We start from the raw sequence: 24,519 nt of genomic DNA, 5'->3' as shown, positions 1-24,519 counted from the left end.
ATTTCAAGTCTGAGTTTCAAAGTGAACCTTTGCTTTTAGGATCTGGTGGACCTCTTGTGCACCAATAACTACTTCTAAATGTTTCAGGTAATTTTTGCACGGCCTTACACATCAGCTTGGAGGACTTTTAGGGAATTCCTCCCTACAAAACAGCTTCAACTTTGTTTTTTGGTGGGTTTTCTCCCATGAACTGCTCGCATCAGGTCCTTCCACAACATTTCTATAGGATTAAAGTCAGGATTTCGACTTGACCATTCCAAAACACTATTATTTTTTAACCATTTTGTTGATACCGACATAGTCCCATGTATAAGTAAAGATCACATGCCTCATATCAAAAAAGACACTAACATGAGAAGCATGATTAAGACTATGCAGAAATGCAAAAGTGAACAACTTTATAACTTTATAAAAAAAATAGATAAAAACAACAAAATACAGTTCAAGTAATCCATGCAAGGTTAAGTTAGGGGCCCTACGGAATGGTACAATGCAAATGGGCATGCATGAAGAAAAGATGAGTAGATAAATGAATATATAAATCAAAAGAAAATGCAATAATAAAAGGTGAATGATACCAATAATAATAAAGTATAAGTATACAGTGGTGCCAGTTATCAATAAGCATATATAAAGATAGCAATGCTAGACATTCAACTAATATAAAGTGGTGACTGGAATCACACATGACAGAGAAAAGCATCCAAATATAATATCATTGAACATTTTATGGCATGGTCAAATGCATGCTACCAACCAAAGTAAAAGGGGACTCCAACTGCCAACACAAGGTGCTTTTCACACAGCGTGCTTCTTAAGGGTTGGACAGGGGTAAAACACTGTTTCTTTGGTTAGTATTCTCCTATGAGTTGCTTGCATCAGGTTCTTAACATTTGGGTAGGATTAATATCAGGACTTTGTCTTGGCCATTCCAAAACATTTTTTTTTTTATCCATTCTTTCGCAGAACTACTCGTTTGCGGTCATCTTACTGAATGACTCAAAATCTCTTGAAATTCAGCTCATGGACAGATTTCTTGACATTTTCCTTTAGAATTTGCTGATAAAATTCTGAATTTGTTGATACTACCATGACCGTGTTTCATAGATTGTATTCATTTACAGGGAATCTGTCAGTAGGATCAATAGTGCTAAGCCATTTATATGGGCATGCAGATAATAGGAAGCTGAATAATGGGACAGCTCATAGAATCCTACGGTTTGCAGTATCACCTCTATGCCGATGACACGCAGATCTACCTATCTGGACCCAACCTCGCCTCCTTACTGACTGAAATCCCACAATGTCTGTCTGCTATCTCAGCCTTCTTCTCTGCTCGCTTTCCCAAAATGAACATGGACAAACCAGAATTCATCATCTTTCCCCCATCTCACTCTACCCCTCCACCAGACCTATCCATCAATGTCAATGGCTGCTATCTTTCCCCAGTCCCGCATGCTCGGTGCCTTGGGGTGATCCTCGACTCTGCGCTCTATTTCAAACCACATATCCAAGCCCTCGCCTCCTCCTGCCGCCTCAAACTCAAAAATATTTCCCGGATCCGCTCACTCCTCAACCACGAAACCACAAAAACACTAGTGCACGCTCTTATCATCTCCCGTCTCGACTACTGCAACCTCCTACTCTCTGGCCTCCCCTCTAGCACTCTGGCTCCACTCCAGTCCATCCTACACTCTGCTGCCCGACTAATCCACCTGTCTCCCCGCTATTCCGCAGCCTCCCCCCTATGCCAGTCCCTTCACTGGCTTCCTATTGCCCAGAGGCTCCAATTCAAAACCCTAACCATGACATACAAAGCCATCCTCAACCTGTCTCCTCCATACATCTGTGACATGGTCTCTAGGTACCTACCCGCACGCAACCTTCGATCATCTCAAGATCTCCTTCTCTACTCCCCCCTTATTTCATCTTCTCACAACCGCATACAAGACTTCTCCCGTGCTTCTCCAACACTCTGGAACTCTCTGCCGCAACACATCAGACTCTCACCATCAACAGAAACCTTCAAGAAGAACCTGAAGACCCACCTGTTCTGACAAGCATACAGCCTGCAATGATCCTCGGTATACTGAACCACCGCACGACCTGCTCTACCCTCTCCTACTGTATCCTCACCCATACCTGTAGACTGTGAGCCCTTGCGGGCAGGGTTCCCTCTCCTTATGTACTTGTGTGTCCCTTGTCTTACACATGTTTATTATACTTGTCTATATTTCCCCTTTTCACAAGTAAAGCGCCATGGAATAACTGGCGCTATATAAATGCATAATAATAATAATGATAATAATGTGATACCTTGATATCTGCGATGTGATAACTTTTATTCCAGAGAAATCCACATTTTTCTTATATGTAAATGACCTCTTCCAGGCTTTGGGGAAGATGTTGCCTGAAAGACAAATCTGCCTCCAGAGCTTATTATAAATAAAAGGTGGAGTTACAAGTCTGAGACAAGAACCAAAGGAATAAAATTTGTCTTCTTGTAAACACATTTTTTTGCAACTCTGAGCTTTGCTGTATTGCAACAATATTCCACACCTCTCTGCCTGTGAGCTGGAAGCTGAAGCTGAGAGGAACCTGCAGACATGTCAGTTATAATCACACACAGCTCTGCAGTGAGATCAAGAGAGCATACAGCGACCATTAAACATCACACTGGTAACTCCCACTTCATGTAAATAATCTCTGGAGGCACAGTTATCTTCCAGGCACCATCTGCCCCATAGTTTGGAAGAAGTCATTTACATAAAGTGATAAAAGATGATTTTTCAACAAAAAGGCATCTGATATGAGACAAACAGGTATGACTTTTGACTTTGTTTAGCAGTCTATAACCTGTATGTCCACATTAATAGATAAATAGGTCAAATGGGGGGGACAGATCCACCTTTAAACCCAAAGCTCTAAAGTTATATCATCCGCTCACAAAACATTGCTCCAATAGCCTTTCTGGGTTATCCAGGTGATCTTTAGAAAACTGTAGGAAAGGCACAATGTTCTTTTTGGAGAGCAGTGATTTTCTTCGTGGGGTCCCGCTATGAACACCTATGTTGTTCAGTATCCTACTGAGCTAATATGAGAGAAGCTATTAGTTGTTTGTAGGGCACACTGGATTCCTTTGTGAACTCATGGACTATTGTAGTCCTTGTTCTTGGAGTGATCTTTGCTGGTCAACCACTCCTGGGAAGGGTAAAAATGGTTTAGAATTTCCTTTATTTGTACACAATGTACTGTATCTGACTGTGGATTGATGGAGTCCAAACTCTTTTAGAAATGTACTCTCTTTCCTGTCAGATGAGAATCAACAACTGGTTTTCTAATATTCTCAGAAATATCCTTTATTCATGCCATGATTAACTTCCACAAATATATGTTGTCAAGATCAGACTTTGATAGATTGTTGTTCTTTAAATAAAATAGGTGACACACTCATACCTGATTATCACCCTACTGATTGAAAACACCACTTTAATTCCATCTTCAAATCATCTGCTAGTTCTAAAGGTTCACATAGTTTTGCTAATCATAGACATGTGACAACGGATCATTTTCCTGAATAAAAATTATGAAGTCTAGGGGTGTGACCAAGATGCCGTGCTAATGAGACGCATGTGAGAGGAATGCCTACCAGATCCAGATAAATCAAAGGCTAAAACAAGCAATACACCAACTACCGTGCTCATAGTATGGGCCCCAGGAGGGTGAAGTCTTCTGCAGCTGCTGGCCTTGTGCAGGCGGCTCCCGCAATTGATCTGGATGCCTTTCTCATCAAAGAGCAAGTGGACCTCATCACTCTGGTGCCATCTTGTAGCATGACACAGGCAGTCTCTGCTCTCAGCAATAACAGCATCTCGGCTACCAGACAAGGGGTAAGAGTGGAGGGGATCCTCCTAACAACAACAACGGAAGAAGACCAAATGGGGGGAACCTGACTCATACCCTGACTGTTTATGCTCACTGGCCCAAACTACACAAGGCCTTGCGGCTTTTGGCCTGGATCTTCATAGCAGTGACATGTCAATGTGTGAGGAAAAGGAGTAGAATATGTGGGGAGTTACTCCAGAGACTATTTCGGCGGTTCCGGCTACCATGACCCCACTACCTCCTAGACTTGGTAAAGTGTACCCTTCCAAGAAAACCTGTCCAGAAGGGGGACCTGGGAAGCATCTTGAAGTAGGGGATCCCCTCTTGAATATAACTCACAATAAACCTATAGAGAGAAAGCGCCAGCCCTCCCCATCATTAATTGAGGACCCACCTCCTCTGCTTGTAAACAATACCTCAGCAGTTTACCATCTAATGAGGACTTTAAAACTTTAATATATGAAGTAAATGATGCATGTCGGTCTGATGTAGCTTCGGTGCGAAAGGACCTGCAGCATATTGAACGCAGGCTGGATTCCCTTTAAGATGATCTTATGTTTCAACTCTTCAGCAGCTGGTGACCGGTGAGTGACTTGCATTCCCACATTGAAGAACCAGAGAAGAAGGTGTAACATAAGGATGCGTAGGGTACCAGAATCGGAGGGTCAAGAGGATCCTAAGTCTATACTCCAACACAGACTATTAAATTTAATAGAGCTCATAGGGCTCTGAAACCCGTAGGCTCTACCCCATTTCCTTGTCATATTATCTGTTGTCTGCATAGTTACAAGATTAAAGAAAGAATAATGACAAAGGCCAAGTCCCAGAAGTCAGTCCTTTTCAAGAACCATGAGCTACAATTGTTTCCAGATCTTTCCTGCATAATTCTACAAAGGAAAAGATATCTTTAGACATTTATTGAAGTCTCTGCAGCCTCAGAATATCTACTATAATTGGGGTTTTCCCTTTGCCCTGACAGAGCGCACAGAAGGAATTTCAGCGTCTCTACGCACCCTGGAAGATTTATCATCATTTTTTGAAAATGATACCTGCCCAGGCCTCCAAACAAATGCAATGCAGTGTGAGGACCCGTGACATGGGTTGCGAGCTTGCATATTTTGGACATAATATCAACTAATACCTCACATATTTTTATATGTGTTTTTTGCACTTTATTTTCCAGGGTGCAGTTGGGCCCATTTGGCCCTGTAAAGTGTGGTGTCTGTTCACATGGGATGCATTTTGGATAGCACTGGGCAGCCCGCCTAATCTAATAGTATGGGCGTCATCAATAGGCTGTAAGCCAGATGCTCTGCATCGCTTGTGTGTGAACAGCACCACATACAGACTCTCTTTGTGCATTAATATGCCAAACAACCGCCCCCTCCATGGATTGACAAGCTGTGAGTGGTTGTCTCATCGGCATTTTTGCACCTGTGTTAAATGAGACCTGTTGTGAATTCACTTTCTGGCCTCCCTCTGGTTATTACTGAAGGTAGTGGAGCTGGTCAGATTGACAGAAGGGTTGTGAGTTCTCTTTCTGGGCTCCCTCTGGTGGTTACTGGAGGTAATGGAGCTGATCTGATTAACAGAGGCTTGCCACCTGATAATGAGGACGACGATTGGAGATCTTTGGTTTCAGATTGGGATTTAAGACATCCGACTCCATCTATCCCTGCTGGTGATTTTCTTCTTGTCTCCTGAGGTCTGTTTCCAGCTCAGTCCCTGCATGTTCAGCTAAGTGTTCATTTGCTATTCTGTTTGCATTTGATCTGGTTTTGTCTATCTCAGTTCTGTGTGGGTCAGCCAGCTCCAGCTGGGGCTGTGCTGAATCACCGTCCATATGTTACTGCTTGTGCCAGTTTGTTTTTGTCCCTTATTAGATTGGCCTCTTTTTGCTCTGCTTTCAGAATATACCAGAGTGCTGATATAGTGGGCGAAGTCGTGCGACTTCAGTGTTTTTTTGCATCAGACGTGATGGACTTTTTGCAGGGTTTTTTGCATGATTGCAGACAGCGTCTTTCCTTTCCTGTCCTGTCTAGTCAGTGTGGGCCCCATCATTTGCTCAGTCTATTTTCCTGCCAGCATTTGTGCTTTCATCTTGTCTCACCGACAATATATGTTTGGGGTCTATCTATTCCTTTGGGGTCTGCTCTGGGGCAGATTAGATTTCCCCTTTCTTGCTTTAGGGTTAGTTAGCTCTCCGGCTGTGCCGAGACGTCTAGGATCATTGTAGGTACGCTCCACGGCTACTGCTAGTTGTGTGGATAGGATCAGGGGTCTGCAATCCGCTTAGTTACCAATCTCTCTGGTTTTCTGTGGCTTAGCTTGGGCTTGCTCTCCTCCACGGTGACCCAATCATAACAGGGACCACTGCATCCTGTTAGTGCATTTGTTTGGAGGCCTGAGCAGGTAATCATCTCTGCCTTTTTTCTGCTGGTTTTTTAATTATTAGGTCCTGTACAGTTTACTATAGACATTTGGGGCTAATGTATGACTAGGTTTGAGTTGGTGTCACCTAATTCGCCCATGGTATCTTTTATTTATCAAACAATGATCCCAAATAGTCTCAATTCTCCCATGGTACATCCTTGAATATCAGCTAGATTGTTAAGATTTTTTGAATTGGGTGATGGAAACTCTTTGGAGATTCACCTCTTCGATCATATTAAATCTAAATTTTTAATATCTAATTGTGATTTTTTTTCAATACGTGCAGATTAAATCTCTTACAAATTCTCTATTTGATTCCATGGGGTATCTGAACCAAATGACTTTGAAAGGTTGTGTAGAAGAGGGATCTCCACTAAAGGTTTGATCTCTGACATTTATAAAATGTTAATAACCCCCAAGGGCATATGTTGCCTGTGACACTCGTATGACTAAATAGGAATCCTTCCTGGGAAAGGGGCTGTCCCCATGGATCTGGCAGACTATTTGTAGCAAAGCAGCAAAAACAAGAATATACACTCTCTATAAATATAACCAATTTAAAATACTGATTTTTTTGGTATCATACACCTGAATTACTACACAAACTCAATCCTCAGCTACTGGATGTCCACTGGCGCTGTGGGACCTGAATAGCCACATTGCCTCATATCTACTGGTCCTGTCCGAGAATAGTTGGGTTTTGGGAGTCGGATAAAACCTTGATTCAGAAGGTGTTATTTATGAAAGTACATTGGGACCCCTTAATTTACATTTTCAACATGGCCTGGAGGAAAAGGGGAGAAATCTATCCAAACTGCTTCTACACTTATTGATTGCTGCCAGGTGTCTGTTTGCTCTTTATTGGAAGAGGTTGATTTCCCCTTCTTATCGGGACCTACTTAGTTGAATTGCTGATGTACGGAGGATGGAGTACCTTACGGCTACACTTAATGCTAAGGTGGACTTATTTGATACAGTTTTGGAATCATGGGACTATTTTTGGGCTCAATACAGCTTTTAACTCATTTAATATTCCCTTTAGTATAGCTTACTCTTGTATGTGTCTATGTCTTTTGTCTTATGCCTTTTGTATGTCAAAGTTCTGGTTATGAATTATATGGTAACTAGAGACCAATACTAATAAGTGATTGTATGTTCAATAACTTAATTAATGCATGGGCTACTGGATGCCTTATTATTTAGCTTTCTTATTACTTTTTAATGTTTATCATGCTTCTTTGTTATGCTAAAATTACCAGTATGCTCTTTTTGTTGTAAGTCATTTATATACTTCAATAAAAATTACAGCTTAAAAAATTACAAAGTCCAATATTTTTGTCTTGTTTGTTTGATTTGGTTCCCTTTTGTCTACTTTTAAGGTTTGTGTTTAAATCTGAAGTAGTTTTAGATAAAGTTTAAGCAGAAATGTGGAAAATTCACAAACTTTCAAGCTCCATTGTCAATGTCACTATCATATTTTTTCATTGTTTCAGACTACAAAATTGCAGCTAGTCATTACTGAGGCTACTAAAACACATTCGTCTAGCCAAGCCTGTTTCATCGGACTCCTACCCCGCTCTAAGGACTTCACATAGAACTGTCTGAGGCCTTGTACTCAAACAGCTTTTTATGTTGAAATAGTGAAATAAATCAGTAAAAGCCATGGGGGGATTTATTGTGCTCTTTATGGCAAGAAAAAAGGCACACATTTTTTATTCTACCACATTTGCACAAAAAAGGAAACTTTGCATCGGCCCCATAACATTCAAAAAGGTGGGATTTGGTGTAAGGGCCACGAACAGAGACTGCCTATCTGCTTTACGTCAGAAAGTGGTAAAATTATACCGGCTGGTGTTTTTTGTTAAGTACATGGAAAAGTATAGTCTTGATAAACTTCTCGTTGAAATAACTATGAACTCATTATCCCTCCCCTTTTATCTTATGCAGTGTTCTTGTCAAAGTAGTTGTCTTTTGGAGAGTTTCACTCTATATTTTGCACTGCTATTGACTTTGCTGTTCAGTGTGCAACAAGATTCTCAGCCACTAGGGTGGTTTCAGGCAGCCACAAAGGGTGCTTTTGTAAACCTCTGGAACTGGGTGTTATACTAAATTTGGTTCTAAGTATTAGCAAAGTAATTATTTCATCAGTCTCACATGTGTAGTTAACCACAAACACTGTGCCACACTCAGATTGATGTACTGTAATATGCATAAAGTCATTATGGAAAACCATCTTGAATTACTGTAATACATAAATAGTTTAAAAACACAGATTCCACTAATCTAATTTTTAGATTTAAATTCATATATACCCGCTACAATATGTCTGCAAATGGTCTGTGCACTGTATACTAAGGTATACCCCTGACTGTCCTTTGGGACATTCAATTTACATTCCTTCAGTCCATCAGCGAGGTCAGTAATGTATTACTGCTGGACGGGAGCCCTGCAAATCTCCTTCATTCCCGGCATTCCCAGCTCTTCCTTTTATTAGTCGGGTTGGCGTGACATTGAGTGGGCATCACACAACAATGGTAATGTTGCACCATACCAGCTAATTAAAAGCCGAGAGATTCGCAAGCTCCCGTCGACAGACTGTTGACCTGTCCGAAGGACCGAAATTCTGCACATTGATTCTCAATCTCTACCCCTGACACCTAAAAAAAAAATGGCAAGGCGGACTAGTAGATGTCTCATCAGCATACAGCAAATAGCTTTCAGTCACTGACCTTCCCATCACTTGCCTCAATGGGTGTATAGGAATTTGCGTCTGAAAAATCTGTTCCTTTTTTGTCAAATATTCGTCCAGCCAGTATCCTCTGAGCACGAACCAACAATGGCGTGACTTGCTCAGTAAATCTCTCACTGTAATAAGAGAGCAGTATATTAATATACAATTATGGGTAATTAGACTAATACTTACACAAAATTACATGCCCTGTGAGACAAGAGACATATTGTAAATCACATCAATGTACTTGGACCGCACCTCATAAAAAACCATAGTCCATACGGACAAAAAATGAGACGAATGTCATATCCAGGGAGTCCATCCCGGAGAAAGGTCAATATCCAAAAAATAAAGGAGACAGCGCCTCAATAGTTGGTGAAAAAAGAAAATCACATTTATTCTGCAGAATAAATGTGATTTTCTTTTTTTCACCAACTATTGAGGTGCTGTCTCCTTTATTTTTTGGATATGAGACATATCGTAATCTATAATTCATATAGATCTACTTACTGAGAAAGAATATTGAATTGCACGGCTATATGCACCAATGCTTCCCATCTTTTTACAAAGTACAAAACTTCTATGGCTTTCATGACTATGTCACATATCCAACGCATGTCAATTAGTGTCACGTCATCAAAGGGACATTCAAACTTTAGGCTGGATCCACCCTCTTCATCAGCAATGTCACCCATGCAGCTCGGAACACTAAACTTTCCATTGTCATCAATGACCTGAGAATGGAAATAAAAATCCCATTACACATTAAGAGCTAACTTATCAGTAAGTTACCACAAAGGCAAAAACATATGCAAAATTCAATTTCAGATCTGCAAATAATTCAGTTTTTCTGTTCCACCAGCATACAGTCATGGTGTCCATCATTTAAACAAAAAAAACAAAAACAGTGCAACATGTTATGTTAAACTCTAGTGGGAAAAATTACATGACTGTTTGAAACATCAAGAATTGATCAAAAAATGGCCGGTAAGTCATTTCGTCATCCCAGATGTGCTTTTATGCGCAGCAATTGCTTCACAATATTGAGGACAAATTATCAAAATGTAATCTTGACATCAAGCAAATCTATCAAAAGACAAATATCTGACTCCTCTTAACCTTTGCCCTGCATTGCATGTACCTCAAACATCCTTGCAGAGTGGCAATCCAAATAAGCCCTTGCTACCGTTGGCCATAACTGAGCCTGGATCACAGCTACCGCAGTGATTTTCAGCTTCAAAATGAAACCAGAATCACCTCTGTAGTCAAGACCCAGCGTGAGATATCAGGGTGTAAAGTGAGATCTGTATGTGTAGCTGTCACTCCCGACAATTACCGCACTTAAAGCCGGGATATCTAAGGGTAAGTCGCGACTACAGCATTGACATCTGCCAGTGTGAAGAAGGAAAAAGTGCTGTAGGGGAGCTGACAGGCAGGATGGACAGGAGAGAGATGATGTGTGGTCTCCTCCTGAGGAATAGGTGTGCATCACAGCATTTTCTTTTAAATCCTTTATTACTGGAAACAAAAAAGCATGTTTATCATGAACTATATAGATCTAGCTTATAATTATTTAGTTTAAAAAATTATTTTAAATTTTTTTAATTTTCTACCTTATAATTGTTTGTTATTATCATAAGGTTTTATTGTGAGAAAGTGTTCATAACTCATACTATGTGATTCATTCTGTCCAGCAAACATCATAAATAAATTCCAGAATTGCAGATCATTTCACAAAAAAAGCACAAAACAGTCTCAAGAACCCCAAAATGACACTACATTTTGTCAAACAAAAAACAAACCCTCATGCATCGTAGTCAACTATCAGGCTGTGTACCCACGTAAGCGTTTTTTTCATGTTTTTTCAGCGTTTTTCCCCACAAAAATGCTTCAAAAACGCATACATTAAGCATCCCATTATTTTTAATGAATTTTGCAATTTTTGTGCACATGATGCGCTTTTTCCGCAAAAAAAACGCATCGCGGAAAAAACGCAGCATGTTCATTAATTTTGCGGAAAACAACGCATTTCCAACTATATTCTATGAGCATGTGGATGCTCCTGTAAAAAATGCTTAAAAAACGTGAAAAAAAGCGCAAAAAAACACAAAAAAAAAACACGCGTTTTTCCTGGAAAGGAGTCCGTTTTTTTCTGCATACGTGGGTACATAGCCTTAAAGTGACAGCTATTAGAACATGAAACACAAGGAAACATAAAAAAGAGATTTTATTGTAAAATAATAATATAATATCAATAAACGATACACATTTGTTATTACCATGTTGTAACAACTTAACCTATAAAATGAGTATGCTATTTACAGTATTTCATCCAGGGAACATCATTTAAAAACATAAAAAATATGTTATAATAAAGTAGACATATTGGAAATGCTGATGATTAACTATTTTGGGGGTTTTCTGTCTCTAAGGGCAGACACTTTAAAAGTTTGAAAATGCTTATACAGCGCCATTATTTCCAAAGCGCTTTACAGACATCATCGTCACTGTCCCAATCAGGCTCACAATCTATATTCCCTATCAGTATGTCTTTGGAATGTGGGAGGAAACCGGAGAACCCGGAGGAAACCCACGCAAACACGGGGAGAACATACAAACTCCTTGCAGATGTTGTCTTTGGTGGGATATAAATTCAGGACCCCATTGCTGCTAACCACTGAGCCATTGTGAAGCCCAATTTATTATTTAGTGAGCATGGCTCCTGGCTCCCAGAGGTGGAAAATCGTGAGGAAGCCCTGCAGCAAAGGAGTTAATCCAAAGTTTTGAACATTTACAAAAGTGCATAAAAGTATTATCAATGCCTTATGACAAGTCACTTGGGTTGAAACTTGTTGCCATTTTACAGCCAAATGAACAGGTGAGGTATCGGTGGCATAAGCTTGAGAGTCATTTCAAATGCTTAACCATTGAATAAAGCTTTTCTCGTGTCTGATGTATGCTTAGGCCTCACATCAAGCAAAGAGGGGAAAGTAGAGTACGGTCATTTGAGCCTAATGGAGGAGGTTTTCATTTTCCTAGGGTGAGGAACGTGTGCACTGTACCTTCCAATGAAGGCCATCACTGAGCTGACTTCTATTCATATGTATTCACATCAGAACATTCTCTCCAATGGGAAGAAACTGGAAACAGAGATAAAGACGAGTGCAGAAAGCTTTACATTGTGCTGAAAATAAAAGCTCAGAAGGGAACTTCTAAACTGTGCCCGGGAAAGAGACATGTGCGCTGGCATTGTACCAGAGTGTGTGTAAGACACTAATGAATCATGTGAAGCATGTAACTACTGTTTGCCAACAGCTTTATTCGCTCTGATGTACGGACATTTTTAATTGACTCGACTACATGGAACATTTTATTTTTGCCTTTGTGCGACACAACTTCATTTATCACTTGTGTGCAAAATATTTACTAGTTAAGCACATTTTAACATATAAGCACAACGATCTCTGAGCCATTAGTTGAGTAAACCACCCAGATACACTTCAACACACTTCAATGGAAGCCAACAATTTGCACACAGGCAGGGGCACACAAACGTTTTCTCTTCATCCGAGATAAACAGTCCAATTTTTCTGATCAGGCTTTTCTCAGAGTTTGATCACAGAGGGATCAGTTTTTCTCAGTGGAAATGACAAAAAAAAAGTTTCTCCACCTCTTCCATTAGGTCAGACTGTACAAATTGGACTTTGCTTGGATTTCATCCTAGTGCGATCCAATATTTTCCATGGTCCCATAGACTTACATTGCTTATTTTGATCCAAAACTGAAATTAAAATTGGACATGTGCACAGCCCCATTGAATAACATGGGTACGAGCGCTATCCATGAAAAGCATTTACAATAAAAAGAACCTTAAAGGGGTATTCCCATTTACATAATCCTATCCCAATATGTAGTAGGTGTAATAATATAGCAAATACCTGCAATTACAAATGTAGTATAGTTCTTCTGATTCACTATGTCACTTACCCCATGTGCAGGACATTGCAGTAGTTTAGATATCCATGGCTACGACCACTAATATTGACATTTAGTTAGTTGTTAATGGTTGTAACCACGAATACCTAAGATACTGCAATGCCTTACATATGGGGTAAGCAACATAGCGAATGGGACCATTAATATGCCACTGAGAAAAGTCAGATCAAAATCGGCAATGCTAGTCAATGGGTCTGTGAACAAAATCAGACCGTGCACGGATAACATCTGAGTGCAGTGCGATTTTCATGGACTGTTAGAAAGGTGCAGAAAATGTTTTTTTTCATTTTTCCATGTACAAGAAAATCTAATGACACACAAACCACACTCTGATCAAACTCGGTCTGATTTTCTCATACATGGAAAAATCAGATGTCTGCATGAGCTCTAACTCTGCAGCTATAAAAGTAGGCTTTAGCCTATGAAGGCATTCACATTATGCAGGTTCCCAGCAAAGAGAAATGCTGTATCGCTGCTGCCAGGTACACATGAATTGAACAATTTATGCGCTAAGTATTCTCAATTTTTCCTATTTTCTAGAGGAGTAATGCAATTCACATTTCATGTTTACATATTATAGCGCTACAGAGTGCAACTTTATTTGTTAGTTATTTATGGTGATAGCTACTCTTAGTAAGCACCTTTACACACCTGTTTTCTGTTTCGAAGTGAAGGTCGGTCTTTTGTTATTTGTATACATAAGCTCTCTGACTGAGCACTCCACCCATCATCCTCTGGCGGTTTTAAACACACCAGGATCCCATCTACCCATAGAGATGTAAGATTCAGCCTAGTAGAGGATTCACATTAGGATAGGTTCCCAGCAAAGAGAATTGCTTTATTGTGGCTGCTGGGTATACATTAATTGGCCAATTTATGCACCAAGTATTCTCAATTTTTCCCATTTTCTAGAGCAGTAATGCAATTCAGATTTCATTTATTTCATGTTTTCATGCTATAGAGCTACAAAGTGCACCTTTGTTAGTTACCTGAAGAGTGAAGCCACTGACTGGCTTCAGGGTGAGGTGACTGACGGGATGTAATCTCTTCCGGTCCTGGTTGAGATTGTTAAAGATATACAGTAGCTGAAGGGGATTCTAGTGGTATTCGTCTGTTGTTTCTTTTATAATGATTTGTGCACTCTGTATGGTTTTAACAGCACCGTACAACAACTTTAGTGGAAACAGCATACTGCCACATATCGGCTGCTGTACTACTCAACAAACAACATGTCTGATGAAAGCTCGATATAGGGATGCAAAGACACGGACATTTTAGTAAATTCATTTCAGGAGACTGTCCATCATGACTGTTCTTTTAGTGAGTGTCTGTGTAATATGATAATTCCTTTAAAGAGAATATGTCAGCAGGTTTTTGCTATGTAATCAGAAGACAGTAGGAGATAAAGGCTGAAGCACAGAATTTAGGGATTTGTCATTTGCCAAAGTATGTGCAGTTGTTTACTAAAATGTGCCGGACTAGGCCTGCAAGTAAGAACCTCACGGTCTATGGACTTTGTAAATAGAGAGCCGGGTGTGGGCGGAGTTAGCTTTCTCAGCTCTGCTTCATTCTAAATCTAAAAGTTCTGATTGTGTCTGAACGGCTGCACCCAGTAATCTAAGTGATACATCTGTTGTGAGTTCATTTTCCCCTTCGTCACTGAGGTCTGGTGAACGCCCTATTCTGGTGAAGGAAGGTAATGAGCCTGATTATCAGGCACCTGAGTCTAATGAGGATGACTGGCTGAGTGGAGTCACTGACTGGATATAAGGCTGCCGACACCCTTCTGCCCTGCGGGTGATTTCTCTGTGGACTTCTAGGACACCAGTCTGATTCCTGCTTCCCCAAAGCTAAGTTTTCTGCTTTGCCTGTTTGCATTTATGTTTTGTTTTTGTTTTCCTTGCTTTTCTGGATTCTGCCATTCCCTGCTGGGATGAGCTGAATCTCCTTTTGCCGGTTGCTCTGTCTTCATAATATTCCTGAGTACTGACATAGCTTTTTTGAAGCCTAGCGTCTTCAGGGCCTTTTTCACTGTCAGTCTGTTGGCTCTTATTTTCATAGGGTTTTTCACGGATTGCAGACAGCAGCCTTCCTGTCCTTTCCTATCTAGGTAGTTTGGGCCCCGTCTTTGCGCAGTCTATCTTTCTGTCTGTGTTAGTGTTTTCATCTTGCTTCACCGTCATTATATGTTGGGGGCTGCCTTTTGCTTTGGGGTCTGCTCTGGGGCGGTTTAGATTTCCCCTTTCTTTCTTTAGGCCTATTTAATTCTCCGGCTGTGATCGAGGGGTCTAGGGCATCGTAGGAACCCCCCACGGCTACTGTTAGTTGTTGTTGTGATAGGATCAGGGGTCTGCAATCCGATAGCTGCCAACCTCTCTGGTTTTCTGGACTTAGCTAGCATTTCTGTTTTTGCCTCCTACGGTGACTCAATCATAACAGAATCACCCGCCATACCGCAGATCCTAGGGTACTCAATAGCAGGAAAGAATTGTGTTTAAAAAAAAAAAAAAAAGGTGTGTGTATATTCTTTCCTCTATATCTCTGAGGCCGTAGGGGGGATTTTTTTTTTCTCTCAATGGAGATAAAGCAATTGTCTGATCGTGTGGAGCAGCTCGCTGCGGAAGTGCGGGGAATTTCCGCCCACCTTGCTCGTTCGCATGCTGTTGAACCAAAGATCCCTACACCTGATGTATTTTTTGGGGATCGATCTAAATTTTTGAGTTTCAAAAATAATTGTAAATTATTTTTTGCCTTGAAGCCTAACTCGTCAGGGAGCTCCGAGCAGCAGGTTAAAATTGTCATCTCTTTGCTGCGTGGCGATCCCCAGGATTGGGCGTTTTCTTTGAAACCAGATGATCCTATTCTGACTAATGTGAACGCATTCTTTCAAGCTTTGGGGTTGTTGTATGACGAACCTAATGCTATTGATCAGGCTGAAAAGACCCTGTTGGCATTGAACCAGGGTCGAGATTCTGCAGAGTTGTACTGTCAAAAGTTCCGAAAGTGGGCGGTCCTTACTACCTGGAATGATAATGCCTTGGCTGCTCTCTTTCGGAAGGGTTTGTCAGAAGCCGTAAAAGATACTATGGTGGGATTTCCTGTTCGCTCTGGTCTGGACGATTCTATGTCATTAGCCATTCAGGTTGATCGGCGTTTACGTGAACGCAGGATTGCACGAGAGGTGTTGCCACCGGTTGAACAGAAGTTTGAACCTATGCAATGTGATAGAGTTTTGTCTAAGGCGCAACGTCAGGAGTTCAGAAGGCGTAATAAGCTGTGTTTTTTCTGTGGAGATGCCTCGCATATTATTTCTGTTTGTCCTAAACGAGAGAAACGCTTTGCACACACGTTTTCTGTTGGTGGTGTTCAACCTAAGTTTCTTCTGGCAATTACTCTGATCTGCTCCCTGTCCACATTTTCCACCAAGGCTTTTGTGGATTCGGGAGCAGCGCTAAACCTAATGGACTTGGATTTTGCTAAACGTTGTGGATTTCCGATGACACCTCTGCAGACGCCTATCCCTTTGAGGGGGATTGATGCTACTCCTTTGGCTAAAAATATTCCTCAGTTTTGGACCCAGGTGGTCATGCGGGTTGCCCCAGACCATCAAGAAAATTGCAGATTTTTGGTGTTGCATGGTCTGCATGATGCCGTTGTTCTGGGGTTTCCCTGCTTGCAAATTCATAATCCAGTTTTGGATTGGAAGTCTGTGTCTGTGGTGAGTTGGGGTTGTCGGTGTGCCTTTAGTGAGGCTCCGTTTTTTTCCACCTCTCCTCAGTCGCATGATGTTCCTGACTATTTGGCGGACTTTTATGATGTATTTAGTGAGAATGAGTCTGCGTCCTTGCCTCCTCATAGGAGTTATGACTGTGCAATTGAACTAAGCCCGGGGTGTAAATTTCCCAATGGTCGGCTCTTCAATTTATCTGTACCCGAGCACGAGGCTATGCGGTCCTATATTAAGGAGGCGTTGGAGAAGGGTCATATTAGACCATCCTCTTCACCCTTAGGTGCCGGGTTTTTTTTTGTGGCCAAAAAGGATGGTTCTTTAAGGCCTTGTATTGATTATCGTGCCCTCAATAAAATTACTATTAAATATCAGTATACGTTACCCCTGATTTCGGATCTATTCTCTAGAGTTAGAGGTGCTTGCTGGTTTACCAAGCTTGACCTCAGGGGGGCGTATAATCTTATCTGCATTAAGCAGGGGGATGAATGGAAGACGGCGTTTAATACTCCGGAGGGACATTTTGAGTACCTGGTGATGCCTTTTGGGCTCACTAATGCCCCTTCTGTCTTCCAGTGCTTCATGAACGATATTTTCCGAGACTTTGTCGATAAATTTTTGATTATCTATCTGGATGATATTTTGATCTTCTCCAAGGATTGGGATTCTCATGTGGAACATATTCGGATTGTGTTCCGGATCTTGAGGGAGAATTCCCTGTATGTCAAAGGATCGAAATGCCTTTTTGGAGTACAGAGTATTTCATTTTTGGGATTTATTTGGTCTCCGTCAACTATTGAAATGGACCCGGCCAAGGTACAGGCCATTTATGATTGGGTTCAGCCCACTTCTTTGAAGGCCCTCCAGAAGTTTTTGGGTTTTGCTAATTTTTATCGGAAATTTATAGCAAAATTTTCTAGTATTGCCAAGCCATTGACTGATCTGACTAAGAAGGGTGCTGATGTGTTGAATTGGTCTCCGGAGGCTGTTGCTTCCTTTCAGGAGCTGAAGCGAAGATTTACCTCCGCCCCGGTTTTGCGGCAACCTGATGTCTCACTCCCATTCCAGGTAGAGGTGGATGCTTCTGAGATTGGTGCAGGAGCTGTTTTGTCCCAAAAGGATCCTGTAACATCTAAAATGAATCCCTGTGCTTTCTTTTCCTGAAAGTTCTCTCCATCTGAACGTAACTATGATGTGGGGAATCGGGAACTGTTGGCCATGAAATGGGCATTTGAGGAGTGGAGACATTGGTTGGAGGGAGCTAAACATCAAGTTGTGGTCCTCACTGACCACAAGAATTTGATTTACCTAGAGTCGGCTAAACGCTTGAACCCTAGACAGGCTAGGTGGGCCTTGTTTTTTACACGTTTTGATTTTATGGTCTCTTTTCTTCCTGGAACTAAGAATGTCAAGGCAGATGCCCTCTCTAGGAGTTTCTTTGCTGATTCTCCTGTGGTGACCAAGCCTGCTACCATCTTAGGCGAAGGGGTAGTTCTTTCTGCCATCTCGCCCGATTTGAGACTTGCTCTGCAAGAGTTCCAGGAGGACAAACCTGAGCGTTGTCCCAGTGGAAAGTTGTATGTTCTTGACCAGTGGAAGAAAAGAGTGAAGTCTGAAGTTCATTGCTCTGCATTGGCTGGTCATCCAGGTATTTTTGGTACTAGAGATCTGGTGAGTCGCTCTTTTTGGTGGCCCACCTTGTCTCATGATGTCAGGAATTTTGTGCAGTCCTGTGGGACTTGCTCCCGGTCTAAATCTTGTTCTCGCGCTAGTGGGTTGTTGATGCCTTTGCCGGTCCCCAGGAGGCCATGGACCCATATTTCAATGGATTTCATCTTTGATGTGCCGGTCTCTCAAAGAATGACTGTTATTTGGGTGATTTGTGATAGGTTCTCTAAGATGGTTCATCTTGTACCACTCCCTAAGTTGCCATCTTCCTCTGAGTTGGTGCCCCTGTTTTTGCAACAGGTGGTTCGCTTGCACGGGATTCCTGAGAACATTGTATCTGACAGAGGAGTTCAGTTTGTTTCTAGATTTTGGAGGACTTTCTGTTCCAAGCTGGGAATTCAGTTGTCCTTCTCCTCTGCTTTTCACCCTAAGACCAATGGGAAGACAGAGAGAACAAACCAGACCTTGTAGTCGTATTTGAGATGTTTTATTTCCGCTGATCAGGATGATTGGGCTTCATTTTTGCCCTTGGCCGAATTTGCTTTAAATAATAGAGCTAGTTCTGCCACTTTGATGTCACCTTTTTTTTGTAACTTTGGGTTTCATCCTCGATTTTCTTCAGGGCAGGTGGAGCCTTCTGCCTGCCCAGGTGTTGACACTGTGGTGGAGAGAATGCACCAGATCTGGGACCAAGTGGTGAATAAGTTGTCTCTCTCCCAGGAAAAGGCCCAGCGGTTTTCCAACCGGCATAGGACCATTGGTCCCCAGTTTAAGATTGGTGATATGGTGTGGTTATCATCAAAAAATATTGCTATGAGGGTGGCTTCTCCTAAGTTTAAGCCTAGATTTATTGGACCTTACAAGATTTTGGAGATTATTAATCCGGTCTCTTTTCGTTTGGCTCTTCCTGTCACATTTAAAATCCATAATGTGTTCCATAAGTCCTTGTTGAAGAGGTTTGTTGAATCAGTTGTTCCTGGGGTGGCACCTCCAGACCCTGTATTGGTTGAAGGTAACATGGAATATGAGATAGAGAAAATACTGGATTCCCGTCTGGCTAGACGGAGACTCCAGTATTTGGTTAAGTGGAAGGGTTATGGTCAGGAGGATAATTCCTGGGTCTCTGCCTCTGATATTCATGCCAAAAGATTGGTGCGTGCCTTTCATCGGGCTCACCCTGATCGCCCTGGTGGCGTGGTTGAGGGTTCGGTGACCCCTCCTCAAGGGGGAGGTACTGTTGTGAGTTCATTTTACCCTTCGTCACTGAGGTCTGGTGAACTCCCTATTCTGGTGAAGGAAGGTATTGAGCCTGATTATCAGGCACCTGAGTCTAATGAGGATGACTGGCTGAGTGGAGTCACTGACTGGATATAAGGCTGCCGACGCCCTTCTGCCCTGCGGGTGATTTCTCTATGGACTTCTAGGACACCAGTCTGATTCCTGCTTCCCTAAAGCTAAGTTTTCTGCTTTGCCTGTTTGCATTTATGTTTTGTTTTTGTTTTCCTTGCTTTTCTGGATTCTGCCATTCCCTGCTGGGATGAGCTGAATCTCCTTTTGCCGGTTGCTCTGTCTTCAGAATATTCCTGAGTACTGACATAGCTTTTTTGAAGCCTAGAGTCTTCAGGGCCTTTTTCACTGTCAGTCTGTTGGCTCTTATTTTTATAGGGTTTTTCACGGATTGCAGACAGCAACCTTCCTGTCCTTTCCTATCTAGGTAGTTTGGGCCCCGTCTTTGCTCAGTCTATCTTTCTGTCTGTGTTAGTGTTTTCATCTTGCTTCACCGTCTTTGTATGTTGGGGGCTGCCTTTTGCTTTGGGGTCTGCTCTGGGGCAGTTTAGATTTCCCCTTTCTTTCTTTAGGCCTATTTAATTCTCCGGCTGTGATCGAGGGGTCTAGGGCATCGTAGGAACCCCCCACGGCTACTGTTAGTTGTTGTGATAGGATCAGGGGTCTGCAATCCGATAGCTGCCAACCTCTCTGGTTTTCTGGACTTAGCTAGCATTTCTGTTTTTGCCTCCTACGGTGACTCAATCATAACATACATCGTTGGATTTAACTTCTCTTTGTCTGCATCATGCTGCTCTCAGATTCGGTAGCAAAAACCTGCTAATGGATTCCCTTTATTGGAATTTTTCTATTTTCAACTTTCTTCTGCCTACAGACCCACACTAGCTAAAACTAATAAAATCAGCAATACTCACCCTCCCCAGGTCAATGAATGCCTCTCTGGCACTGCTTCATGCTTTGTTGATATGCAGATGCAGTAAAGCAAGATCAAAATCTCAGGTGAACATTGCAGCCTGCCAGCAATGACCAAAGTAGTGGCATAGATTCATCACTGTACCAACGGAGGTTAAGTAGTACAGATATTATTTTGAAGTGGTGCAAGCCTAAGAGTGCATGGAAGTTGAAAATTGAAACACGCTTTAAACAGTCTCCACATTTAAAGGGGTTTTCGGTCTAAGAAAAAAAGTCTGAAGTCATGCCATGTGACTGCAGACTGCTGAATCGTGACGGTGTGAACAGAGCACACTGTATAACTGCATGACACAACAACCTGTGAGAAGAAGAGCTGCTCTGTTGACGTGGAGCAGATGAAGCGCAGGCAGGAGCAGTCAGTGACTGTTCTGAGCCAGCACCGGGTACAACAGGCAGGTAGTTGCCTATATTAGCAACTAACTGCTTGTTATTTTTTAGACCCATAGTCCTGGACAACCTCTTTAAGTGCTGAAGAAGCATACCTGCTCAACTGGCGCTTGATTCAAAGTTTCCCTTAATGTAGTTGTGTACTGGTAAGGATGGGGAGAATTCTATTCTATCATTGGGGTCCCTAGTAATCAGACATTTATCTCCTATCATGTAGATAGGTGATAAATGTCTACTCTGCGTTAATACCTCTAAGACATCTTGAGATCAACTACTAACTAGATCTGAGGTGGGTATAGAGGTGCAGCAGCAAGATTAATAATGAACATTAGTGTCTGACATGGCCTATACTCTGATATTAATACTTCACACAAAAATGTTGTATTGTTCACACCTTTGCCAAGTAAACATTGTACAGGGTCTATTTCCAAATTTTAAACATATTTCTGCAAAATTGTTCTTAATAAAATTAAGGATTTTCCCACCATAGAAAGTGGTGAACATGATAAAACCAGGATATTCCATTGACAGAAAAAAAGTTATAGAGTCTGGTTCATCCAGACTGGTCTTGATGAGGGAACCTAGTGGAGTCAGACAATCCCGATTCATGAAAAAGGTGTACTCCTCTGTGCACTACACCAGAAATCTTACTCCAGTCATAATTTAGTTGACCCAGTTCTGCCATATGTCCATCCATTTCAGAGGAGTAAGAGTTACACTGACATGAAAATGCATAAAGTCACAAACTGTTGGCGCAACTCCAAGTTGTACCCAAATTTTGCCACATTAAAAATATTTTATGTAATTTTTTTCACGTAAAAGCTATGATGAATTGGGGTCATAGTGTTTGAAAAAACAAAAGCATTTTTTTTTATAAAATGTACTTGGTATTGCTATGATAGAATAGAATAAAATGAACATTATGCTTATGGGACAGGGTAAATTAAATTCACATAAAATGGCAGAATTACTGTTTCATTCTCTCGCACAAACAATAATTTATTTTAAAGTTAATTGTGACACAAAACAAACAATCTGTCATACAGCCACATCAACATAGATATAATAAAGTTAAGGATTTTTAGTGAATACACATTTTTTTGATATGTGTCATGGCGGTAACTCGCATGCCTCCTCAGCGCTGCCCTACTCACAGTGGTCATTGTGTGGCTTGTCCTCGAGCCAGACTGTCTCGCTAAGTTTGCCTTTTCCAGCGCTCCTTGGCACTGCTGCATCTACAAATGGGTTTCATTTGGCTTTAGGAGGGGTGGCCAATTTCTGCAGGAATTAAACCCTGCTGTGTCCTTCAAAGATAAGGTTCCATAGCCTTTCCCATGCCAGCAGACTCTATATTAGGCAGCTCCTCCCACCACTCTCTGCCTGAACGTTGCTTCCTAGCTTGATAGCACCTTGTTTTTGCAGAATTTCTTATTCTGCCTTCCATTACTGACCCGGCCTGTTTATCCGTTCTGTTTGACCTCTCCATCCCTGACTCCGGCTTTGTACTGTGAACCTGTGCTGCCTGCCACGACCTCGGACCGTCTGACTATGCCTCTGTCTCACCCTCCTGAACCTCGCACCCGTGCCTCTAACCGAACGGTCGGCTTCTGCCGTCCCAGGGCTTGCCCTGGAGTGGTACCTGGTGCCTCTCTGCAGCCCAGCCTATCTTCACCACCAGAGGCCCTACTGAAGACCGGGTAAAACACTTAATCACACCCCCTTCAGGCTAAGCCAGGCCCATCGTGCAGTGGGTCCACACATAGCAAATCCACTGTGCAATATACTACCAGCAATCTAGATGAGAGATCATCTACACATGGGGGATATTTTGGCATGTATAATGACAAGTGACAGGGATTTTTAAACCTGCATTATGCTAGTTTTTTTTTTCCAAATTAATTATGGGCATCACTTTTACTAAGGTATAAAACCTTAGTATGTAAAGCCTGATAATTTTGCAGCAGATTTGTGCCAATTTTAACAAAACATATGTTTGATTTTTAGAAAATAAATCTGCCACATGTGCACAGACCCTGAGGCTATGTTCACCCGGTCAGTAATCTGCAGCGCTTTGGACACAGCACATGTCCACTCCGTCCAAAGCGCTGCCGGATATTGAACGCAGGTGATTCCGCATGTGTTCATTGAACCGTGCGGAATCACCGCGTCCTATACATTGCATGGGTGACTTTATCTTGAGGAGATGGAGCGTCTCCACAAGATAAATAGACATGCTGCGGTCTGGAAAGACTCGCCACATGTCCGTCTCCACAGGGAAGCAGCGGGCGTCCATGCACGCATAGTGGACATAGGATTTCTTGAACTCTCCTCCACTATGCTGTAACATCTGGACGCTGCAGATGTACACAGCATCCAACCCGCAGCGTTGACTGACCGTGGGAATATACCCTAAATGTAGCAATGCAAAATCTAAAATCAATTTAAAAATTAGCCATCCAGTAATTTTCAGTATCAGCAGCTAGCATTCTAGTGCCTTGTAGTTCTCCTGCTCTTTATAACCACGCCCCCCCAAACTGATTATTAGCTTTCTGTCTATGGTCAGTGAACACAAACACCTGCCAGTCAGTGATGTGGGTGGAGATAAAGAGATCAGCTGTCATAGAACTGGTAGATCAGCAGCATATAAAACACTGATTTTATCAAAACTAAAGCAAGCAGCTCAATAAGTGACACATCGCTGGAATCAGGGTCTGTGCCCCTACCCCTACATCATGCTGCTCTAGGATTACATAGCAAAAACCTGGTGACAGATTCTCTTTAAATATCTGTCTAAAAAGTAGGGCATTTCTGAGGAGTTAAATAATATTATGATCTCTTGAATGAAAGGGCTTCTATAAACCATTTGTAAATACGTTTCAGAAAAACACTGGCAAAATGTAGTCCCAGACTGCTGATTTTCAAGTATACGTCTAGACACTCATACATATTAATGGTCTTTCTGAACTTAGCAGATGTGTTATAGGGAACATAGCAAGTATAATTCTGTACACACTACAAAGCAAGCAAAAGGTTCATCTTCATTAGCTCTAAACATAAATTCCTAAAAAAACAGTGTTCCATTTCTTGATATTAACGAAGACCCAATTCTCAATTAATTTTATTCTTTGATGGCTATTACTTCTGAACTATTTAGATTTTTGCGTTTGCAGTAATTGACATTTCTTGAAAATGTCTTGCAAGATGTTCTTTTGCTGATGTGTCATGAGCTTGAATTGCATGAAAAATGTGATCAGCATAATTGGAGTAATAAACTAGCAAGATAATCAGAAAGTTTCTGCTAACTGGTAATATGTAATACTTTTATCAGGATTAAAAGCCCTCCTCCCATCAAAGTTTATGTCCTTTTAATATATTGCAGTGATCATATTATATAGCACTGTGCACTTACAATTGCTCATTTTGCCTTTCTACC

At 41.6% G+C, this 24,519-nt stretch overlaps 1 protein-coding gene across 5 annotated transcripts in view; it reads right to left on the bottom strand.

The window, feature by feature from the left end:
- Positions 1 to 24,519, bottom strand: part of CFAP54 (cilia and flagella associated protein 54) — a 703,284-nt gene that overhangs the window by 289,342 nt on the left and 389,423 nt on the right. For 3 of the 5 annotated variants that reach the window (XM_073556932.1, XM_073556934.1, XM_073556936.1), the window contains exons 38-39: positions 9,560 to 9,783; positions 9,048 to 9,183 (exon numbers count right to left, since the gene is read on the bottom strand). In XM_073556932.1, coding sequence (XP_073413033.1) covers positions 9,048 to 9,183; positions 9,560 to 9,783 — 360 coding nt within the window. The remainder of the gene's footprint in view (positions 1 to 9,047; positions 9,184 to 9,559; positions 9,784 to 24,519) is intronic. The other 2 variants (XM_073556933.1, XM_073556935.1) reach the window with 1 other exon arrangement.

Source organism: Dendrobates tinctorius, unplaced genomic scaffold (genome assembly GCF_039654945.1).
Source record: "Dendrobates tinctorius isolate UK_male_01 unplaced genomic scaffold, ASM3965494v1 ptg000241l, whole genome shotgun sequence".
In the NCBI taxonomy this organism is placed as follows: Eukaryota; Metazoa; Chordata; class Amphibia; order Anura; family Dendrobatidae; genus Dendrobates; species Dendrobates tinctorius.
The sequence above is the reverse complement of the archived record's forward strand: the minus strand, read 5'-3'. Positions and strand labels throughout refer to the sequence as shown.